The 22,194-nt window shown below is 38.4% G+C and overlaps 2 protein-coding genes across 4 annotated transcripts; both read right to left on the bottom strand.

Annotated features, from left to right (window-relative positions):
* Positions 1-2,055: 2,055 nt before the first annotated feature.
* On the bottom strand, positions 2,056-9,542 carry LOC112577384 (deoxynucleoside triphosphate triphosphohydrolase SAMHD1-like). Its single transcript, XM_025260447.1, has 15 exons — positions 9,439-9,542; positions 8,589-8,674; positions 8,266-8,426; positions 7,705-7,933; positions 7,137-7,307; positions 6,808-6,855; positions 6,336-6,383; positions 5,862-6,029; positions 5,541-5,632; positions 5,206-5,262; positions 4,547-4,739; positions 4,105-4,176; positions 3,653-3,757; positions 3,097-3,235; positions 2,056-2,496 (listed from the first exon to the last, which is right to left on the bottom strand). Exons 2-15 carry the CDS (start codon positions 8,643-8,645, stop codon positions 2,444-2,446), a joined length of 1,593 nt encoding a protein of 530 aa, XP_025116232.1. The 5' UTR covers positions 8,646-8,674; positions 9,439-9,542; the 3' UTR covers positions 2,056-2,443.
* A 2,540-nt stretch (positions 9,543-12,082) lies between these two features.
* On the bottom strand, positions 12,083-20,878 carry LOC112577385 (deoxynucleoside triphosphate triphosphohydrolase SAMHD1-like). Of its 3 annotated transcripts, none has more exons than XM_025260448.1 (14): positions 20,732-20,878; positions 18,353-18,488; positions 17,818-17,978; positions 17,257-17,447; positions 16,792-16,941; positions 16,372-16,419; positions 15,995-16,159; positions 15,619-15,710; positions 14,490-14,543; positions 13,937-14,135; positions 13,659-13,778; positions 13,251-13,355; positions 12,546-12,716; positions 12,083-12,199 (listed from the first exon to the last, which is right to left on the bottom strand). In XM_025260448.1, the coding sequence occupies exons 4-14, from the start codon at positions 17,371-17,373 to the stop codon at positions 12,155-12,157; spliced, it is 1,266 nt and encodes a 421-aa protein (XP_025116233.1). In that variant the 5' UTR covers positions 17,374-17,447; positions 17,818-17,978; positions 18,353-18,488; positions 20,732-20,878; the 3' UTR covers positions 12,083-12,154. The 3 variants fall into 3 exon arrangements, with proteins under 3 accessions (XP_025116233.1, XP_025116234.1, XP_025116235.1); XM_025260449.1 differs by lacking the exon at positions 20,732-20,878 and adding an exon at positions 18,846-19,637; XM_025260450.1 differs by lacking the exon at positions 20,732-20,878 and adding an exon at positions 19,031-19,637.
* Positions 20,879-22,194: the final 1,316 nt, after the last annotated feature.

Genomic DNA, 22,194 nt, shown 5'->3' with positions numbered 1-22,194 from the left:
CCAGAAAGCCCAACCCAGACCAGAAAATGTAGCAGTCAGTGGACAAAAAAGACAAAACTGGTTGCAGAGTCGTGAAAGGAGAACACTTTCCACTTTGTCAACCGCTTTTAAAAACTTTACTTAAAAGCAACCTTGTTACCTTGACTATTTTGGTGTTGAGGAGGTGTTAGGGCCATCACGTGTCTCGGGACAAGCTTATATGATGTCTTACCTTCACAAACTATTTACAAAGTCAGCTACCTAGCCCACAACCCACCCCCCGCCTCCTCATCACCATCATTCATTACTGAAACGAAAAGAAAACCACGCGTTTCCGAGAAAAGGATGACATATGGTGCAGCGGTTGTCGATACCCTGCTCAGTGCACACCGCATCACGTCAGGTGACATTATAATTACGAATGTCACGCGCATGAAGACATTTTGTTGCAGCCAATGTTAACTTGCAGGTCGATAGGATCCGGTAAACTACTGCCCACATAAAATGTCTCTCAAAGAACGAGCCCTTCCACAAATAAATCCGACATCGTACCCAGAAAGTAAAATAAAATAAAACACATTTTCCAAAACTGTTAGAACTTGATAAGGGCACAAACCGTGAGTTAGACTAATTGCTTTGTTTATTTCTATGACCTCCACAATAGTACTTATCCGGAATAATCATTTAGTCTGTTCTCTCGAAAGTTTCTGTCTTATCCTTATTAAACATTGTCTTTTGTGAGACGTAAACTTTGAACTTTGTAAGTGTGAGTGTGGAGAAGCTTATGCTTTGTTAGGTGTTGTTGTGGGTGTTTATGGATGTGTTTTTCGACGAAGACTTTGCTTCTTTGCTTATTCGGTCTCAAGTATATTTTTAACAGGGAGGGAGAGAGATTCAGAGTGCTCCTTGTTTTAGCAGCTACTAACGAAGGGACACTCGAAACACAGACATTCTAAACCAGCAGCATTACATCTGCTTCAATGATAATGTCATTCATTCCCATGACTATTTTAAACGAGCTTCACTTGAATAAAGTAGTAAATCTAACATTGACAATAAAATTACAGAAGACCTGAAAATCCAAGAACCAAAGAAACCCATCAGAAATATATGCTGATGCTGTTTCACAGTAATCCAACAGCGAGATGTCGATAAACTCAACTTGAAAATCTGTAAATAATGCGGTAGATCCTCCTAAGTCGGTCACAGCGGGAAACGTTTACAGAAAAACGTAACCCTGGGACAAAATGCTTTTATGATAAACTCTTCTGACAGCACCGACTACCACTGCTAATTAACAACACACCTTTCTTACTCGAAGTCAGTTTATCGTGTCCATGGTCAGTGCATGCTAAGTGTAAACAGAAACGATTACAGTAATAAGTATTATCTAAAACTTCTTATTGCATGTAGAGAAAAAGCAGTGTACGAGATAAACGCTTGACCTCTGTACCATTGGTCTCTGTCTCACATCGCCTGGATTTGCGCCAGAAATGTCAGGAACGATAACACACTTCAGGAAACTTGAGTTGTTTTGTTTGTTGTACGGTTACCTAGCGATGCAGCGGATTGATTGATTTCCAGAGTTTGTCACAATAGTAGAAGTGTACGACACTGCTGTGCTCACGTCTCTTTACACACACACACACAATGATACATTCGATTCCATTGATCACTAACAGCAGCAGTGTGCCTGATTCGCGCGCGTGTGTGTGTCTGTGTGTCTGTCTGTGTGTGTGTATGTGTGATGTGACAGGTGTGTCCAGTGGTTCTATGGTCTAGAAATTATCTTCCAAATTATTAAGTCACCCAACATTGTTGCTCAGTGGGGAAGGAGTTCAAATCAGTGCAACTCCCTGTGGGGTCAAAATACGTCAGTATAGGTAACTTTTCTGTGATTGCCATGTGTTCCCGCGACTGAGTGGTTTACAGCTTAAATTCTCTCTTCGCCGACTTCACGTGCATAATCTTGGGGAAGATCATGAATAACCACAAAGCATTCTGTTAATATTAGTTTTTCAATATCTCTGCTATTTATCTTCATTAAAGGAAAACGTAGCAAACATATTTTGGTAAAATGCATTTTATTCAGTTGCATAAAATAATACATAACACAAGAACCAATCAATGTTTTTTACTGTCCACTGGATTCCATTTGCATTATTTCTAGTTTCTGAAAACAGCAAATATTTTAAATGAATGCAAGCTGGTAACGAGAGTTAGTCTTTAGTTCAAAAGTCACACGTGCAGAACTCTATAAGGCTCGACTCTATATTTCAGCCTAAAAAGCTTGCAAAAAAGTAAAACGATTTAAAGTTAATTTATATATATATATAAAGTATAACTGTGATTATATATCGTGATACTGAGATCCCCCTCGTATACACACAGACCCAAGCTCATGAACAATTCTTTGATGCTGTTGAACAAGAGCTGACGGTCATCATCTGGTTTATTGGTCAGACTACGGGGCTGATGTACCTGCAGCCTGCTGAGAACGTTTCTCCTCCTCCACTTCTGCAATTTGGTAATAATGTTAACATTAGAAAATAAGAAGAGTTCTTATAAACTCTTAAAATTACTATACACGTCATTTTTCTAGTTCAAACTATTTCTGGATTTTTCATGAAATAAACATGTATACACTATAGAGTAAACATTTTACCATCCCGAAATGTATCCTTGTAACTTGTTCAAGATGATGACTTTAATGAAATGATTAGATATTTGTACCTATACTGGGAAGATTACAAAAGTACATGCTTTGCTTTGAATGAAGTTTATAGAACCAAGACTATAGGGAACTTCTAAAACCCCATCACAACCAAAAGAGATGCATTTTTAAATAGATTAACATCAGTTTAATAATTATTTTAGAGATAATCAACTTGGCGGTATTCTATTTAAATGATGCATTTCTTTTGGTTGTGAAATTAGTTTACATAATGTAAGATACATTAAGATAAGGTGAGATGGTTAGGGAGTGTGGGTGTTCGCTTAGCTTGTCTAAAGAACGATATTCACAAGACAGTGTCTAACCAAGTGATCTGCATACCCACAATATTAAACACTTCCATCCCAGAGAGGCAATATGTGAAATAAACAGAAGAAAATTACCCTTGATAATGTCTGGGAAAAGACTGTTGAGAAGATCCTCCTTTCTTTTACGGATTTCCTTTGTCTCACTTGGGACAGGCTTGAGATAGACTCGGAAAAGATGTTCTTGATAGGTTGTTTCCGGGAGAAAAAGTTTCACCTATAAAACGAAAGGTAGACCTTTTTTTATTACATGAACTCTAAAAGTTACCCTTTTTACGAAATGAAACTTGAAAACAGTATATAATTTATTTAGGTTAAGACTGTAGAAACAGAATTTCAGTTAATGGTCTTGAAGAAACAAAAGTTATGTTTATTAGTTTCAGCTTCACTATTTACTCATCTAGCAATTGATTGGTGGCCCCTATCTTTTCTCTCTTTTTTCTTTAATCATTCATTATACAAAATTAATAAATCAGAATACATTGTCATTAAAGAGTACAAGTACAGTTATTTGTTTATTGGATGAAATATGTCAATAGAAATGAGTGATCGAAACTGCCATTAAATGCCGTGCAGCCACCAAGCTCTTATCAATCGTCCCCATAAATCTGATAAAGGTTATTTCTCTTCTCACCTCAGTCTGATGGATTGGTATTGCCGTCCCGTGGTCTTTCTTTCTGTAGAAAAGCTGTTGTTCTATAGGATTCTCTCCTTTGTTGCCAAAGTCGAGGCTCACTAGCTGTAATAAAAAGATAACAAAGATTCACAGCAGTTTTTCTCATACCAGCTTTCAGACCTAAAGAGCTCGTATAAGACAAAGTCATAGAAAGGAACATTAAAGAGCTTCTCCTAATAGTGACCATGTGTGATCATGTGTAGTATTATTCCTCTGAAAAAATGTATCGGTCTGACTCTCCAGAGTATTTGTTGTCGATTGTTCTAATGTGTCAATTTAATCTACACTTGTTATGTTTTACTTAATGTAATCCGGTTCGGTTCCTGACTGTCATAGTCCATTTAATTATATCTTAAAATGGATCAAATTATTCAGGTTGAGTAGAAGACATTTAATAATCTTTTACTCACCTTTACTCGGATCTGATCTTTGCTAATTTTTGACTTTTCGGCAAGTTCTTTTTTGATCTTCTGTCGATCATCCTTTTACAAATGATAAATCTTGAGTCATAAAACCTTTAAAGGTGCAGTCATGGTTAAATATATTCTGTTGTAGACTATAGCTTCTCACGACTCATATTTCTTTCATGCCTTGATTCGTGCAACAGTTTTATCACTAGCACTTAATCTTCAACAATATCTTTTTTTTAGAAACAGTATTTTTACAGAGTAACAATAACTTTCTATGGTATGGATAGTAGACTAGCATTTGTTCTTATTGCTCAGTCTTACAGTAGTTGTAAATACAACACACTCCATTCACACTATTTTTTCTTGGATTATCTGTTATTTACTTTCATTTAATTTAATAAATAAAGTTCAATGAAAAATTTAAAGAATGTACAATTCTCACTTTGGTAAAATCTTTTGAAGGCTTGCTTTCTGCCACACATCTGAAGAGATCTCGCGAGTCAAAAGCCTTGAGTAGTTCTCTCGACTCTGCAAGTTGTGGGTCTTTACTGACTCGGATCACCTGCAGAACATCGTCGGTGAGGTTTGTGTAGGCGTGCATGTCGTCGATGCATTCTTCTATTGTCTTCTCCTGTCTGTAAGAAGTAAAACTTATCAACATGTCAGAATATATACAACTGAAAGGTTTACAAGAAACATCTTGATCAACATCAGTAAGACATATATTGTACTAAAATAGTATAAACTAGTATTTATTTGCGTTTACAGCCAAACTATTCAGATAGATAGCATTTGCGAAAAGTCTTCTCTCCCATGTTTTGAGGATTATTATCTCAGAATATCATATTTCTGACATAATTATTTTCTCCTTTACATACAGTAAACAATTTCAAGAAAAACCATATTCAGAATTCAGTCTTATGACAGCATCAAATGTGTTAAAAAAATTGACTCAGAAAAGTATACCATCCCAAATAGCAAAGGAAAGAAAATTCAAGACCTTAAGCAATAGAAAACCTAAGGTATATAATCAATATATACCAATTATAATCAATCACAGCTATTTAAAAGCAAAACAACTATAAGAAGAATTTTACCAACCCGTCCTTGCCAGGAATGAACTTCACGTCTTTAGCTTTAAATAGAATCTCCGCAATCCTAGCAATAAAATAAAACAGTGAAGAAGTGAAAACTTTTGTTTTATTAGAAAATACACTTTTATAGAAGGTACAAATAAATATAATCCTCATACAAATATTGAAACACTTTAAACTTGTACCTTCAATAACATTTATTTGGATGACACGAGCATGTCACCATGTTACCATGCATGTGCACCCCCACCAACTCACTCACTCCCCGCCCACGCATATATTTTCTGTACAAATACATATCCACCCACCCAAACACGCATACACGTGTAGATAAAGACTTACGTATATTCCACACCGCACTTCACTTTGTGCTGGTAAGCCTTCTTGTGCAGGGAGGTGCGAGTTTGAAACAGCTGGTAGATATTAACAGCTTCCTGTGACAGATGGCATTATTGGTCATTAATCAAATAAATTTGTTACGTATCCAGTATCCTGCCACTATTTTATGAACAATTTCAGAAAATAGGAATACGTTCTACAGAAAAGATTTAACATCCTGCTACAATGGGAATAATTAACATCATCGCCCTTCTGGTTCCTGCTAATGATGCGTATAAAACTGGCTTATTGTCAGAGTTTGCATCCTTATTTTATTAAACTCACTTTATCTCGGGGACATAGTCGCATTTCCCCATCAGCGTCTTTGACAACGCGGGCAAAGTTAATGAAGCGATCGTGGTCAAAGCTACTGCGCATGCCAAGGAGAAGACAGTCCCTGGCGATGTAGTCCATTTTGTCCACGTCCACCTCACTCCTCTTGTTGGCCACGATCTGTTGTAATTTCCAAGATCATTATCATAATCATAATCATCATCATCACCACCACCACATTTATTGATTACGAGATAAGCAGACCTGCCAGTTGAGCTAGCCCGCCGGTTGTGTTCATTTAAAACTTTTTCATACTACCGTGGAAATAGGTAGATTTGTTCTTAACCGAAGCCTTCTTCCAATCCTGTTTAGTTTTATTTATCTCATGCTTCTGCTTAATCGTGTAATGATAATGAGAAAGACTGAGACTACAACAAGTCTTGGCGTCCAGCAGATCCACACACGTACCAATAAGTCCATACTTACCTCATACAGGAAGTTTTTCTCAGGTCCTCGGCCATCATCTAGCTTTTTCTGAAGACAGTGGAAATAATCCATGAACAAAAATTGTTTGCACAATGCAAAAGATGAAATATTCACACAAGTGTTTTAGTGTCATATAGAATACACTTTTACATCTGCACAAAAGGATGAGTTGATGCTTCTGATCTACATGCAATTAATTGCATGGATTTGAATTATGGAAAAGTACCTCATGTACTGACATACAGCTTCCCAATATCAGGACAATATCAGTTGGGAGAAAATATTTGCTCTTCATCAGATAAAAAAAATGATTTATATTAAATTTAAGTTTCCTTTCATTTTAGCGTCTTCAGAATTTGGCCAAAGAATAAAAAAGTTTCCCAATCTCGGTTGTGTTTCATTTTATCAAGACTGTCAAGGAGAATAAATGTCGGTATTGCAGTGATCCACCCTGCTGTGACTGTATACCTACCTTAAACTGAAATTTTTTCTCCAGTCCCTGACCACTGTCTTGATCTTTCTAGAGTAAAAACAATGGAAATCAGTGAGAAAAAAATGTCCATGGAAACCTGCATAGGCGATATATGAACTCCACGTTATATGAATCGACACAGCTGTATATACCCGTCTAGATTGAAATTTATTAAAAGTTTATACATTTTCCCTTTTTCTCTTCTAAATATGTTCACATGAACAAAAATAAGTACGTATGTTTTACAAGCCAAAAAGAGTCAAACCAAATCGTTATACTAATAAAACACAGTTTTAAAAATGTATATATTGTACATTAGAAACACATACTTTGTCTACACCAAACGGAGGGTTGATCAGATTCTTTATGAAATTCAGATTCAGATTCCCGTTTGGTCCAGCGTTTTCTTTGCCCAGAATCCCGTATTTAATCATCTCTTCTTTCAGATGACTGTTCTGCTCGATCATGTGATCAAGCATGTCCCATGAGCCATCTTCATGCTGTCAATGTCAAACAATATCATCAAACTCAAGACAGAAACAGATGATCACTAGAACTGGTAAAATAAAAATGTCCTGGTGGGCATCTCTTCCAGTGTGTGTGCGTGCGCGCGCGCTCATGTGTGTTTTTTAATTTTTGTTGAGATATGGTGAGGTTTTGTTATCAAATTTTTTTACAAATATAAATAAATTATTGAAATCATTAATATAGCACTAGACCAGAACGAACAAGTGTCTAGGGTCTATTAAATATTGACTTAATTGTCTATGAAATATTTATCTTTATATAGCTAAGAAGCCAAGCATGAGGTCAACTCTTTTCAGAAAAATTTTTATTATAATCCACACACTCTATTAAATACTAACTCACTCAGCTTACACTCAGAATGAACTTTACCTTCCACCTTTTCTCCTTTGCTTCACTTTCCTTCGCTTTTTTGCCCTTTGGTTTATTCTCTTTCTTCATACGATTGATGACCATGGTGTCAAACACGTGAGAAAACGGTCCTTGTCCCAAGTCATGACAGAGGGCAGCAATTTCTACACAAAGTACATCTTTGTTGTCGATAGTTTCGGGATGCCTCTCTTGAAGTTTCTTGACCAATTTTCTCGCCAGGTGGTAGACTCTTTAATACACGGGACACATGATAACATTAATGACGAAAAGAAACGATCACAGAATACTAAAAGTGTGTACTTTAGACAACATTTCTAATTTTGTTAACAGACTATAATAAAAAAAAACACATCTAAAGGTGAGATAAAACCAGAAAAAAGTTAAAGCTTCCATTTTTATGTATTCTACAGAATGTTGCGGAATTATTGTTGTTTTGTCAGTTTAACAGACGCGCAGACAGACCGGCATGCAGGCAGAGAGATTCATTCTGGTTTGCAAAATTTTCATACATTATGATTGAGCTTTGTATTTTCATGTTTGATTACAGGATGGTTTGCTAACCCAATGGAGTGCTCAAAGCGGTTGTGTGCGGCGCCAGGGTAGACGAAGTAACCTCCCCCTAGCTGCTTGATGTGACGTAGTCGCTGAAACTGGGGTGTGTCGACGATGACCTGGCATAGCGGGTGGAGAGTGATGTCACCGTGTACCGGGTCGTTGAACACCTGAGACGATTCAAAGAAAGAAATAATTTGTGTTCTTATTTACCAACAGCATATACATGTGAGGTATGAGGAACATACAAAAGGTCAACGTGTAGTTGTTGAAAGGAGATTTAGGCGAGAGATATTTGGGAGAAAAAATACAAAAATATATTTTAAGTTTACCTTCCAAGAAAATTCGGTTTTTTCCACCTCCGCCAAAACAGTCTCTGCAGCGTCCATCTTATCTACTTCTCTATCTCTTTGTCTCCCTGAAAACCATCACATTACTTAGTACAATACATTAATACTGCATTTTATTGTCTCACACCACTCTTCCCTTCACTCAAGAAGTCTCGTAAGTACAGGGCATTCTAAAAAAATGAAAGTTCAAGAGATCTTTTCAAATTCTTCTTTCTTCATTAAAATGTTCTTGCTAGAACAGTAAAATAAAACAGAAAAAAATCACTAATTGATATGGAAGCAAAAGCGTAAAATGTAAATGCAATAACTTTCTGTTGTTGTGAATGTCGAAGACTAGTGCTGACTGCTGTCGACGCCATCGACCTAAATACTTTCAAGAAAATTAGATGAGGCCTCTAGAGAAACGTCCTAACTCCAGAAAACCCTGTAAATATGTGTTTTTCTTTACCACCACTGTTGTACATATCAACCTTCCACTCTCTTTATCTTATGTTTACTACAAATTATTCTCATAGTACTTAATTACTTCATTTACTTAGTTTACTTTTCCCCGGTAAAGGGCGAGGGCTAAATGGAAAAAAGCTTTTTCTTGATTATTTTACCATTCGTTAATAAAAAAATTGTCATTGTCATTGTTATTTATATATATAGATGTATACACTGCGTTAAAAAGTCCTCGTATACTCGAGAAAAATTTAGAATTTTATGGAAACATACGCTACTAAAGAATCGTAACCCTGGATATCTAAAACAAAGGTTTTATCATTGACAAGCCTGCCAAACAATGTCATTTACTTTATAAGCCTAGGTGGCTGTAACACTGTGTACATACCTGTAATTAGCAGGACAGGAGCAATTCAATAACACCCTCAGCCCCACAATCTGTTCTAATATACTGGTGGAGTACAGATTTTTGCAGCGTAGTTGGCATGTGACCGAATCCAATCTGATTGTCACATGACAGGAGTCGTACCTGTAAACACATGCACGTGTCGACCACCATTGATTTTTGTGGATAGCTGCGACATAATCACCTTTGTGATTGTTTTTAAATAAGAATATGGAAGAATATCCCTTCCAAACAATTCTAGATAATTGCTCGATATTCTCAAGGTAACATTCAGCTTGTAGGTGAGAAAGGAATTATTGGTCCCAGTTAATAAATAATTGTCATTGTCATTGTCATCGTCGTATATATATACATAAATACATCTTAAGAGCCATTTAAGAACCATTTAAAACAAATTCATAAGACAAATCTTTTTACAATTATCCGAGTCTACCATTTTGAGAGAAAATCAGTCAGAAAAAGAACCACAGCACCGCTTATCATTTTTGTCATTATGGAATGCCTCTATCTGTTATAACATATAGTTGATTTTTATTTTTAAAGATACCAAAAGTAATGCCAAGAGGTTAACAATCTTCTTCAAAGGTTCTAGTTTTGATGAACAGCAGACTTAAGGCAAATATGTGTGTGTACGTGAAAATCTGAGACTTTCTAGTTTGTTCTAGTCACAGTCCAATGAATCATCATCTTTGCAAGGTCATCAGTCACAACCATCTGTCGCCAGGCTGGATGGAGGAGTGCAGTGTCCCAAGCTAACACAACAGAAAAATCTACAATCTGCGTCTGCTTAATTAACCTTCGACTAGGACACAGAAGTCGATTATTCAGAAGTAGTCACGGAAGGAATGAGCTTCTGCCCCGTTCGGTGCATCCCGGGGGAACTTGAGTCAGTAAAGCTTGCTCACGTCCTCCCACTGTAGATTTATCCATAGGCAAACTTTTCATACTGATGACAGCCCAGTATTTTCGTTATTTATTTATAATTATATTTCGTGACCCATCCACGCCCTGTAGTATCCACATATATATATATACTGTGTGTGTGTGTGGTATGTGCAGCATTTTTATCGGCGCTTTATTTGTCTTACATTCAAGAGTCCACACAAACATAAACAAGAGAGGCAGAAACTTGCTTTATGAGAATTTTGTATTTAATTTTAAACTTGCAAACTCTTCCTCGTTATTGCGTAAACATAAATCCATCAAAATAGGAACAAGCTCATCACTAATTAAAATCAAGTAAAATATTGCACCGTACTCTGATATATACTTAAGCAGTATAGTCATTTAATTACCTTTAGAAAAGAATCACAGTCTAGTATCACCGTACAGTCTGTAGCAGTCCCCATTAATTGTTCATAGCAAACTGACAGCAAGGCTTTGAAGTCTCTTATTATGCTGCCTTGCTTGTGTTAGAAACTTTTAATGCGTGAAGTAAGAAAATATACTGAAAGAAGAATGACCCCAAACTTCAAAACTGAGTGGTGCAAACAAATATAGCAATGAAAAATTCAAAGCCTATCTACAAAATGACATATGTAGCAGAAACAACAACATATCACAACCACAGTGTAAAGCAATATATAACAGTACATTTTATAATAATTAAAAATGATTTGGGTATCCGAGTGTACCAACAGTTAAAAAAGCGCACATTGCACATTGTTGAGGATGTCCTGTAAACTGATCCACCCGTTTTATCAAGGACTCCACCTAGAAGAATACTTTGAAACTTGTTCCTTGTTAGGCAAGATGAGCAATATACGAGATTAAAACTTATGATCCGCATTATCACCAAATATGTAAGGATTGCATGGGAACAAATTATTAAGGTAAGTAATTACTGTCGGCAAGCTTACATGACCAAGCGAGACCGCATTTGTTTTCTTGTTTTCTAACTTAACGATGTGCTTGCAATGTTTATAGTGGCGGTGTGTTTGCTAAAGTTGGAAGCATAAATTGTCTTTAATTTATTCTTTATTTTAAATGTCCCTGATTAGTCGGAAAATACATTCTCTTAAATTAACATGTTTTGTAGAGTTTTGTCCACTTTTCCGACATATAATCTTGATATTTTTGGTAACTGCTACACTAAGTGGTATTCAAAAAGTAACTTTTTCAGTCAAGAAATTCAATCTTTCTGTTCTCTCTTGTTTTTCATACCCTCTCGAAAATCTTGTCCTGCATTAATTCGAAAAGACAATCCCTTTAGTATGACTTGAGTAAGCACATAACATATAATGTACATTTTCCTTCGTTAATTGTCTATTCCTCGATTAATAAAATGTAAGAATACTATCTGTGTCCTCGGGTAAGGATCACAAAATATGTGTGGGACCAATTAAAACTAATTTCTTATCTCGAACTGAGAATGACTACAGACAGGTAACACTCAACAGGTATGGCTGTGCGTGTGTGTGTGGCAAGGTACATGTAACATAACACATAGTAAAAGGAAACAAAATAAAAAAAATGAAGGAAAAAAATTTTAAACAATTTGATTGAACTCAAGTTAGAAACGAGATCTGAGCAACTTAAACTTTACATTATCACAGTGGAACACAGTCATGTCAACATATCAATAAACCTTCTGATATGACGGTTACAAAAGCGGATTTTTTTTTAAAAAAACGACAATGGGATACAAGTCGAACACAGTCGAACTAAGTTGCCAACAGTAGAGGGCGCTGCTTTGTGTTCATACCTCCTCTTGGATCGGTACCTGACAGACTTGGAAGAACAGCTGTAAAGAAATAAATACTCACATGTAGTTCAAAGTTTACCGCTATTATAATCTCCAAGCTTATTCATTAATCATTTATTCGTTCTCTCCTCACATCGCTTTCTAAACTGAGTACTCAAGCACTGACTCACTGAGTACTCACGAGATGACAAGTGTTTTCCTTGTGTTTCTACCCTTTCCCCACCCCTCGTCTTTGAAATAGGTTGCTGGCTCGATTACTTTATCATTCCACTAATGCAATATCGTCCTTAAGGAATTGAAAACAGAAGAAATAGCTGGGAAGCAAGTCAAGAAGAAGGAAAAAATTGCTCGGCCTGTCACAAGCCCTGACCGACTATCAACTTACTTTGGGTTTCTCGAGTTCGTTTTTCTCGCACCAGAGCTTGAAGGCTTTACCGACGAAACTTGCATCTTCCTTGTGATCGACGATCAGTCTTTCCTCCTCGTCCCAGTAGTGTTTCAGGTACACGCGCACTACCTGCTCCTGAAACTGTTCTTTTGGAAACAAGTGGGACACCTGCTCCAGAGACATCAAAAATTATTTGTCAGTCCTGTTCTATCGCAAAGTTTCTACAATTATTCTTTTTCTATCTCTGTCTCCCTCCCCTTCCTTCCCTCATAAAAAAGATAAACACCGCAATTACTAATTATTCATTAAAAAATATAGTACTTAGACAATTCATTTCTCTTTGTTACAACATATATTGCTGTATATAAACTGGGGTGTGTGTATGTAAAAGAGAGATATAGAGCTTTGTATGTCTTTGTATTGATATAATTTTGTTATTATAATTATATATAATTATATATGTATACAGTGTGTGTTTCAGAAGCTTCAATTTTATTTCATTATTCTTTTAGTCCCTTGTAATCCTAACCCCTTTTTTATTCCACTTATAGGATTTTGTTGTTTTCCGCTGTTTCATGCTGTGTGTTAGTTGTTTCATTTACACCAGAGTTTCTATATCTTTCCTAATTATTATATTCAGACCGATGTTTGCTAATATGTTGATTTACTCCCCTCCCCCAAGTGCCGGTGTGTCGAACGCACCTCCTCTGGATTAACATGCTGTGCCAAGTTGACATTATGTTTGGTGTAGAAACATAAGTTAGCCAGAGGGTTGAGATTTTTCTTTCCAAAGTCAAGGGTCACTACCTGAAAAATATGATACGTCAGTTTATAAATTTCAAAGCTTAATAGTAAACCAATTGTGAGCATTAGTCATAGATTATTTTGGTTTATTTTACATAAGAAAAAGTATTATCCTTTTCTCCAGAAAAATTACAAATTCAAAAACAAGAAGAAAGATTTTCTATGGCACTTTAAAGGTAATATAGTTTACATGTTGTGCTTACAGAGATCGTCTACATCTTTTTTCGAGAGATCCTCTGAATACTCATTCTCGAATATATTAAATTTCTTTTTCTTCCCATTTTACCTCCTCTCAACACTTCTCACCTGGACTAAAATGCGTTCCTCAGGAATGTGTGGAAATTTCAGATCTTCTATTAGTTTCATAAGGCTTTTTTTCACCTTTTCTTCTTTATCAAGGGCAATGAGGTTGTCTTCATTCAGAATCTGTTACAAATACCACATTTCAAATCCGTTGTTTTCTGGAATAGTGTGAGCAGATATATAATTTCGAGCACAACGTTAAGGAGGCTAAACATTCACACAGCACCATCATCACAGTTGTCACACAAAGCACTCACACCACTTGCATGAGTACTACTCACTTCACACTTGCTCTTGGCGATGGGGCGGCTCTCGCCCACGCACCAGAAGAGTCTTCGCTCGTCCAGGGCCTGCAGAAGGTCCCGGGCTTTCTTCAGGTTGACGCCCGTGCTGATGCGAATTTGGTGGAAAATGTAGTCCGTCAGATTGGTGTAGGCTGTCATGTCATCAATACACTGGGAGACTGTCCTTAATTGTCCGCTGGAAAGGCAGAGGCGAAAATGTTCTTTGTGATAAGAGGTAGATTCTAAGAGATGGGTTCGTATGTAGCCCTATGCTCGCTAGATATGAGACTTCTTTTCGTGTGTTACCTTACCATTCCATTTCTTCTCTTTTTGTCTTATAAGTTGTTCACTTAAAGGCAAACTATACAGACCTCCTTCTTCCCGAAGCCAGATTTTTCTATATCTCGCTTTCCCCAACCCTATAAGAATTCGAGCCGTGCATTTCACAAGAGGGTCGATTGAAGAAAGAACAAAAATGTTACACGGTCGGATATTGGGGATCTAACCACTCAACATCCGCTCCCATCTCTTAATAAATAAATAAGTGAACCTTTTTCCAGGAATCAAAGGCACTTGTTCAGCAAGCATCAAGATTTCCACAAACCTGAAACACAGTGAACGTTCTATACAGTACTAATACTAATTCTGACAAGAAAAATTGGACAGGAAATGTGCAATTCAAAATGACTAACGAGGGCTGTTCTGCTTATGATTGTCAAACGGATATCACTTTCTAAACAAAGGTCTAACTGTGTGGTTAATATCCACATCAGGACGTAATACGAGAAATCATTGGATAAAATGAGAAAATACAAGAGAACCTCTGTTGACAGACTTAGTCTAGATAGCCCGTGGCGGGTTAGCGCTGTTATTACAGTGAAAGTTCATTTCTCGGGCACTGATCTTTCTCTGCACGTATCTACACAATAACTAGTTGCTGACACGTAAAACCCAGAGGTGACCAGCCACATCTGCATCTAATCTCTACGAAGGAGGTTTTTGCACCTGTGGTCCATGTTTACCCGTGGAACAGCGACTTAAAACAAACCTACCCACCTGCAAAAGTTTGCTAAGCAGGCTGACTCTACACTAACATGAAGTCTTTCTTCCCGTGTGACAGTGGTTTAGTGCAGATTCAGAATGATACTAATGAAGAAAGGTGTCTCTACTGCAATTTAAGACTCAATCGTAATCCAGGACAGTGCTGATGTACGAAATACCCCACTACCCTCCAAACTGTCATGAGTCAAAATAAAAAAAACAACAGGAAACTGTCAATTACAGATTGAGCAAGTCTTGATTACTAATCGCCAAGTATTAATGCACTAATGTGTTATCCTGTGTGTCCTGTGCTAATCTCGTGACCGAGTACCGACCTTCCTGATTGCCTGCTTTGAGAGATAAAATTATGCTTCGTTGATTTGTTTGTTATCGGGTTTCATTAGCAAGGAAAAACACAGTTGATGACAGGACTAGGTGACATTATAGTCTTCTCCAGAAATAAACGACAGTCTTTTTTATTTTCATGACCTCAGTCAATGAGGTATTTAAGAAAAATATAACATAGCGGCAGGTACACATGACAAAGAAGTCAGCAACTTCACAAAAGCACATCAACATACACACCAACACCAATACTTACATACATATAAATGGACATACAGAAGCCCTATACTTACATACTCTCCACTGCATTACACACTCTGTGTCTGTAAGCTTTCTTGTACAGCGAGTGTCGTGTTTGGAACAGCTGGTAGACACTAAATTCTTCCTGAAAATAAAAACTCTTGCCCAAGAGCCATGACAAGACTACTGCACATGGAGACTTACAACTTTCCCATATCAGGGTAAGAATTAAAGCAAACATTTAATTTCTTTCTTTCAGCTGAAATGAAGCCAACATGTTACGATGTTTACTTAGTTTCCTTTGCGCGAGAGATGACCAGGTGGGTCATTTCCGAGGTCAACGTCAAGTGACAACCAGGACGACATTATTATATTTATCTACCAGGATATGCATGACTGAAAAAACTAATCTAGAACTCACTTACTGACCTTGTCACGTACGCAGATCCGGTATTTCCCGAGCACCTTGATGACGCGAGCAAAGCAGATGAAGCGATCATGGTCGAAGTTACTGCGCATGCCCAAGTGGAGACAGTCTCGCAGAAGGTAGTCCCACTTGTCCACATCAATCTCACTCTGCTTGTTGGCCACAATCTGTGTTGTTCATATTCAGCAAAATACCATGTTTCATCATAATTATATTACCCACATAACGAGCACCATAATGGTACTGGGCGAGTGGGTGGATGTGTGAGAGACTGAGGTTTGTAGGTTGGTCAGTCGGTCGGTTGGTGGGTTGGTGGTGTTTTTTTTTAGAAGGAGATGAAGAACTTTGGGTAAAAAGAAACTGTTAGAGCTTTACATACCTCATACAGAAAGCTTTTCTTGTTGTCTCGATCATCATCAAACTTTTTCTGCAAGTAAATAGGATAAGGAAAACAATGAAAGAGAAAGAGAGCAAAATAAATACTGATTAGTATGGCATATTGCAGTGAAACAGAAATAGCTTTAGTCGAGACTTGTGAAGTGTCTGGACAGAGTACATAAAGCCGATATAAATAACGAAAAAAGAGATGTAATAATTGTCTACTTTTACGTGCAATGCAAATAAACGAAAGCAAATATTTCTTTTAGATAAACACATGTATGGTTTAATATACATATTGTTCTGTGTGTGTGTGTGTGACACATTTGTGCACGGGCCTGCGTGTAGAGATTATGGAATGGTCTGATGTCCAGAGAATGCCACAATTTGTACAAGACTATACACACTAGATAATGCATACTTGCTCATCATCTTGCGAGGGGGGACAAATCAGGTTTTTGATGAAGTTTAGGTCTTTGTCTTCCAGTTTATATTTGGTCAACAATTTAGTCTTCAGAGAAGGATTTTTGCTCATCATTTGATCGAACATGGCCAAGGAGGCTTTTTCATACTGAAGAAAGAGGTACAAAAGAGAAAAACATGCCTTAAATAAAATATGTCACAGAAAATCATGACTGGGTTAGTGGGATGCAATTTTTTTTTTTTTTTTTTTTTTTTTGCAATTTGAATCTACTTGAATACTTTTGATTATTTTAGTGAGATATATTTATATATACTTGAATACTTTCGTCGCTTAATTTCGAAGGAGACAAAGTGCAGTCAGTTATTCCTTCCTTTCGAATAATTGTTGGTCACCTAGATCTTTTACCTGGCGATGTAATTCTGTTCACATATTGATAGACAGAGTGGAGAGAACCAGCTGTACCTTCCACTGCCTCTGGTCACTTCGCGCACGAGGTATGAACATGCTGTGGAAACACGTGGGAGTAGGGGCCGTGACCCATGTCGTGACAAAGGCCCGCAATCTCCACACACAGCACATCCTTATCGTCGATGTTCAGCTCCGGTTGTCTTTCCTTCAGAGCCCTCACAAGTTTGCCCGCGAGGTGGCAGACCCTGTTTACAATACAGATTCTCTTCTGGAAATGGTCTTATCGTCTTACATTCTATTGTCGTGAGTTGTTTATCATTACAGTTGCTACATAGCAGACAGAAGTAGTTGTAGAAGTATGGCGGTAGTGGTGAATGTTGAGATGGTACATGCTTCAGTAAAGGTGGTATTAAAATAACAACAGATAATAACGATGTTCGAAGTTATGTAGGTACAAGGAGCTCTTCTCATACTCATTTTACCAACAAACCAAACAAACAAAGAGTGTATGAGTGTCTGTGAGAGTGTGTGTGTGTGCGCGAAGTGCGACTGCGAGCTAGTGTGCTGCCTCGTGCGATGCTTGGCACACAAGTGACGTCACGTTTGTCCACTCACCCAATCGAATGCTCGAAACGGTTGTGTGAGGCGCCCGAGTAGACAAAGTAGCCTCCCCCTAGCTGCTTGATGTCTCGCAGTCGCTGAAACTGGGGTGTGTCGACAATGGCCACGCAAGCCGGGTGGAGAGTGATGTGGCCGTGTACAGGATCGTTAAATACCTGAGAAAGACCAAAAGTAACCAATAAAGAATAAATGGACGATATGTAACAGAAAGATAAAAGTAATTTTGTTTCTTTTTCGTTTTAAAAGCTATCGCTCTGATATATGGTCACTGTAATTTAACTTCACTTTTTCCGAACAAGGCAAGGTTCTCTGATCTAGCTTTGTGGTTAGTGGTTCGGAGCATAGCACTGGTCTGAACACGACCAAAAATATCCCTTAAGTAGTTAAATATGGCTAATTAGACACGGTAAACCACTAACCCTATGGCCTCTTTGGCTACAAGATATTTTCCGTGGAAATTACATAATGACAAATTACATTTCTGAGATGCCATAATGATAAGGAATATATTTGAACTCTGTGTTCCTACCTTCCAAGAAGTATCAGCACTGACTAGCGTCGACATCTTGCTAAGAAAGATGTTTTCTTCGGAAATGTCTTCAGAATAAACCAGTCGAACAGATGTTACTCAGTCCTCTTGCAAACAACTTCACCACGTACGGTTCCTATTAAAAAAAAAAACGCTGTTCCCATGTGATATTGAACAACCTACTTTTGATGAATATGTTAATAAACCCTGTTAATGTAAATTGCGGTGATCTATTTATGTCATCCCATAATATTTAAATAAAATAACACTTTATCTGCCCTACGGAGACAACGATAAATCTACAACAGGGTAATACTATTTATTTATTTATTTTGCAATTTTTTCCCCGATATTTTGAAAAACAACACAACATGCAAAATTTTCTGAGAATTCTAAAAAAATAAAATAAAGAACGTTTGATAAACTACGAAATGATGTATGTATGTTCCAGCTCAGTGCTTGAGTTATAAATATTTGTAAACCATAAACAAACCCTGATCTTTCCAAAGCGACCTGTTGCTAGAATCCTGGGCTTTGCATTATTTGAAACTTGAATTTCGCTTCCCCGTTAGAGCTTGATACTGTAATCGCCTGTACTAAAAAGGAAGGATATGACAGGCCAGCGCATGCCCGCACGCACGCACGCATGCACACACAAAAGTAGAAATGCAACAAGACCCTGCTGGTGTACAGGAGCACAGAGGGGTCGTCAGGCTGTCCACGCCATTCGTCGAAGAGAAGACCTGGGACAGGTCGCACTGTTAGGCGCTAGCCGGGCTGTTTAGCCAACTTTACAATGTTTTACATTATGAGAGTTTTAGCTGAAAGTTTGTCTTTAGTCATATAGCTAGTGCCTAGTGGCAAGTAGTGTCAGGTTATCGGTCAGAGATGAGGCAATCGCTTCTTCCGTCCACCCGATTAACTCCTCACACCTAATAAAGAAGTCAAGTGCGGAAAGTGATATTTATACTCTTGGAGACATGTCAAGACTTGCCCGCCATTTATGTGCAAAGTACATGTCACCTGTCAGTTCGAGAGATTCCTCCGTCAACCGAGAGAAGTTTATTGAAGGTGACTACAGATAGTAAAACGCAACTCAAAACTGGGGTCGGTTTCATGTGAGGTCTTAAGTCGAACTTAAGCCCAAGTTTTCTCGGTTATAGGTAAAAAAATCTCCTTTGTCTTTGTGAATGTGGGATCTTGAAAATGATTGCCAGTCTCAAGTAGCAAGTCGACAATGCAGATTACAGTAAGCGAAGTCGACTTGTACATAATACCGACGATTTAAGACTTATTTTCAAGACCTCACATGAAACCCACCCTTGGAGAACTTGTGAGCCTAACCATCATCTACCCCACGCTTCCCCACGAAGGCTCTAGTCTAAATTCTATCATTTTGTCTGCTGCAGTCTGAAATATCAGTTAAGATAGAGAATTTTAAATCTTTGTATGGAAATCCTTCCTTGTTATAGTCGAGGTTCAGGTAAAAAAAATAATCGTAGGCAGTGTTAGGGAATAGAAAACACACACACTTGGTGCAGGAAAGACAAACACACACCACAGTCTCGCTCCAGTCAATACACCGCTAGAAGCGACACCTTACATCGATAAGTGCTCCAGTCAGATCATATAACAGCAAATCGAAAGTACGGTGCAGGTGAACTGCGACTACCTGCTGTTACGACATCTCGGTCTACAAACGGCCCACTGCCAAGTCGCCAGCTTCCTTTATTTTAGCAGGTGTGTCAGATGATTCACTTACCTGAAGATGAAACAGTTAAGACTGTTTACTTTTCTCTAATGATTAGACAGGTGAAACAACCTGCCCACCATGCCATGACATAAACAGAAATGTTGATTGTACCGCTCTTCTATGACGTCAGAGAGAGAGGCGGGGCTTATGCACGTGTGGCTTTCAGCACTCATGCACATCTCTTATGTATGTGTGTGAGAGAGAGCCTCCTTCCCCCTATATACACACATACAGTTTCACGCAGAGTTCATTGTGGTAGTTGGCTAATAACCAGTAATTCGTACTGGAAAGATCAAACGACCCGATGCAAGTTGGCGACAGATTTTGCTGGCTTAAGTCAAGCAGGTCGCTTTGTCCATTCCAGGGCGATACATATCGATATACTTATTCTAATGTATGTCTCTAAACTTCTATTCACACATTAAATTGATGTATATACATATACACACCTACATGAACGCATAAATGTTTGCAAACAACCAAAAGGACAAGTGCCCTCGCCTCTGCCCACGGGGTAGGACCATAATTTCCTGCCAGACGGCGAAAATTTGGCATGCCCACTAGGCTTTATCGTTATATTTCTTATTACCACAGTAATTAAGATAATTGAATCAAAAGAGTCCCACCTGTGAGATACAGCAGAAGGAAGGAGCAACTCCAGTTTCTCTTTCAGCCTCGGCGTGCTGACGGCGGCTGCACCATCCTGTTGGCTGGCGACTGATGGCTCCACACACCGCGAGAGCCTGGCCCTTGCTGCTATTTTTAGAAACCTAGTTTCTGGGAAATCCTCTTTTCCTTGTGCAGCATCTAAAGATTTCTGGGAAAGTCCCCGATTCCAGACTGGCACAAAAATAAATGGGAATGGTTCTCAGTGATGTCACTGTGTTTATGGATTCTTCAGCTAATGTCTCTCCCTGTCTCTCTCATGTCATCTCTCTCTCACACACACACACACAGAAGTACATGTATGGGGGTGGGGGTGGGGGGCAACCACCCAAACACATTTGTCCGCAGACACACTGTTTCGATCGAGTGTGGATATCGCAAATAACTAACAGCAGAGGTGTGTCTGTCCTCACCACAGGTAGCTGTAGCTTGGATGTGTGTGCGTGTAATCTAATAGCAACCCTCGAGAGGTTTTTTTTTTCATGCTTAAATAGTAAGACCTTCATGTGAACTGTGCACATCACACTAAAAAAATGAAATTGGTTTTAAAACTGAAACTGGGTAGTTCCAGAAGTGAATGTCTGACCTCTAAGGGTAACAGGAAGAGAATTTTATTGCGACGTTGCCTGGCACCTGACACTGGTGTAAGCAAAGCGGCAATAAAATGTTTGAAGAGAAAAGAATCTTGGCCTGGGTTATATATCAGGCTGGCACACGCCAAGTCAGGAGGCTTCAGTCAGCTTCTGCCTGTAGCGACAAGTAGATAGGTAATTCCCCAAGTGAGACTTATGTTTGGAAGTGACTGGTGGCCGAGAAATGTCAGGGACGCCCTGCTGAATCATGGAGTATATTCTGCACAACCGGTTTTCTGGATGATATAGGATAGTTCTTACTACCACACACAAACACACGCGCGCGCGCGCACACACACACCAGTTCCATTGTAGACCAGAGACCGGGTGCACGGGTGTATACTAATGATGCTTAGTAGTCACTTCAAATGTTTGTATAATAAACACAATAAATGCTGAGCTGACACACAAGGGACACTGTGCTGCCAGATCATTTTTAGCCAAGGGCTATGACTGTACACATCAGGTAAAACAAAACAATCGATCGTGCTAGACCGAATTTTTGAGAAAACTGGAAAATTCTGCACGGTTTTATTTTTCAAGGATGACGATTGTTAGCGAGAGGAGAGCTGTACAGGCTGACTCCTCCTCCCTCCTTCCTTGTGCGCCTTTCCCCGGCCCCGCGCCACCTGTGGGTACCATGATGTGGAGCCGAGCATACGTAGCCAGGTGAGACTCCTTGGAGTTGAAATTTGTCCTAATCGACCTTGTGTGGACTGCAGTGTCTGCAGCAACGTGCACTAAACTGCTTCTAATCTGTCATTTATAATTGTCCACTAATGTTTGTCTCT

The sequence above is a fragment of the Pomacea canaliculata genome, linkage group LG12 (genome assembly GCF_003073045.1).
Source record: "Pomacea canaliculata isolate SZHN2017 linkage group LG12, ASM307304v1, whole genome shotgun sequence".
Taxonomy (NCBI): domain Eukaryota; kingdom Metazoa; phylum Mollusca; class Gastropoda; order Architaenioglossa; family Ampullariidae; genus Pomacea; species Pomacea canaliculata.
This window is presented reverse-complemented; position numbering and strand designations above follow the sequence as displayed.

Bases quoted from the DNA above. Each gene is read 5' to 3' on its own strand.
- LOC112577384 (XM_025260447.1), bottom strand. From the start codon at position 8,645: ATGGACGCTGCAGAGACTGTTTTGGCGGAGGTGGAAAAAACCGAATTT. The intron at 7,934-8,265 runs GTTAGCAAACCA...CGTGTATTAAAG, and splicing joins CGCTTTGAGCACTCCATTGG to AGTCTACCACCTGGCGAGAA. The intron at 4,740-5,205 runs GTTGGTAAAATT...TACTTCTTACAG, and splicing joins TTCATTCCTGGCAAGGACGG to ACAGGAGAAGACAATAGAAG.
- LOC112577385 (XM_025260448.1), bottom strand. From the start codon at position 17,373: ATGTGCTGTGTGTGGAGATTGCGGGCCTTTGTCACGACATGGGTCACG. The intron at 16,942-17,256 runs GTACAGCTGGTT...CTCTTTCTTCAG, and splicing joins GTGACCAGAGGCAGTGGAAG to TATGAAAAAGCCTCCTTGGC. The intron at 16,160-16,371 runs GTATGTAAAGCT...TGAACAACACAG, and splicing joins AGAAAAGCTTTCTGTATGAG to ATTGTGGCCAACAAGCAGAG.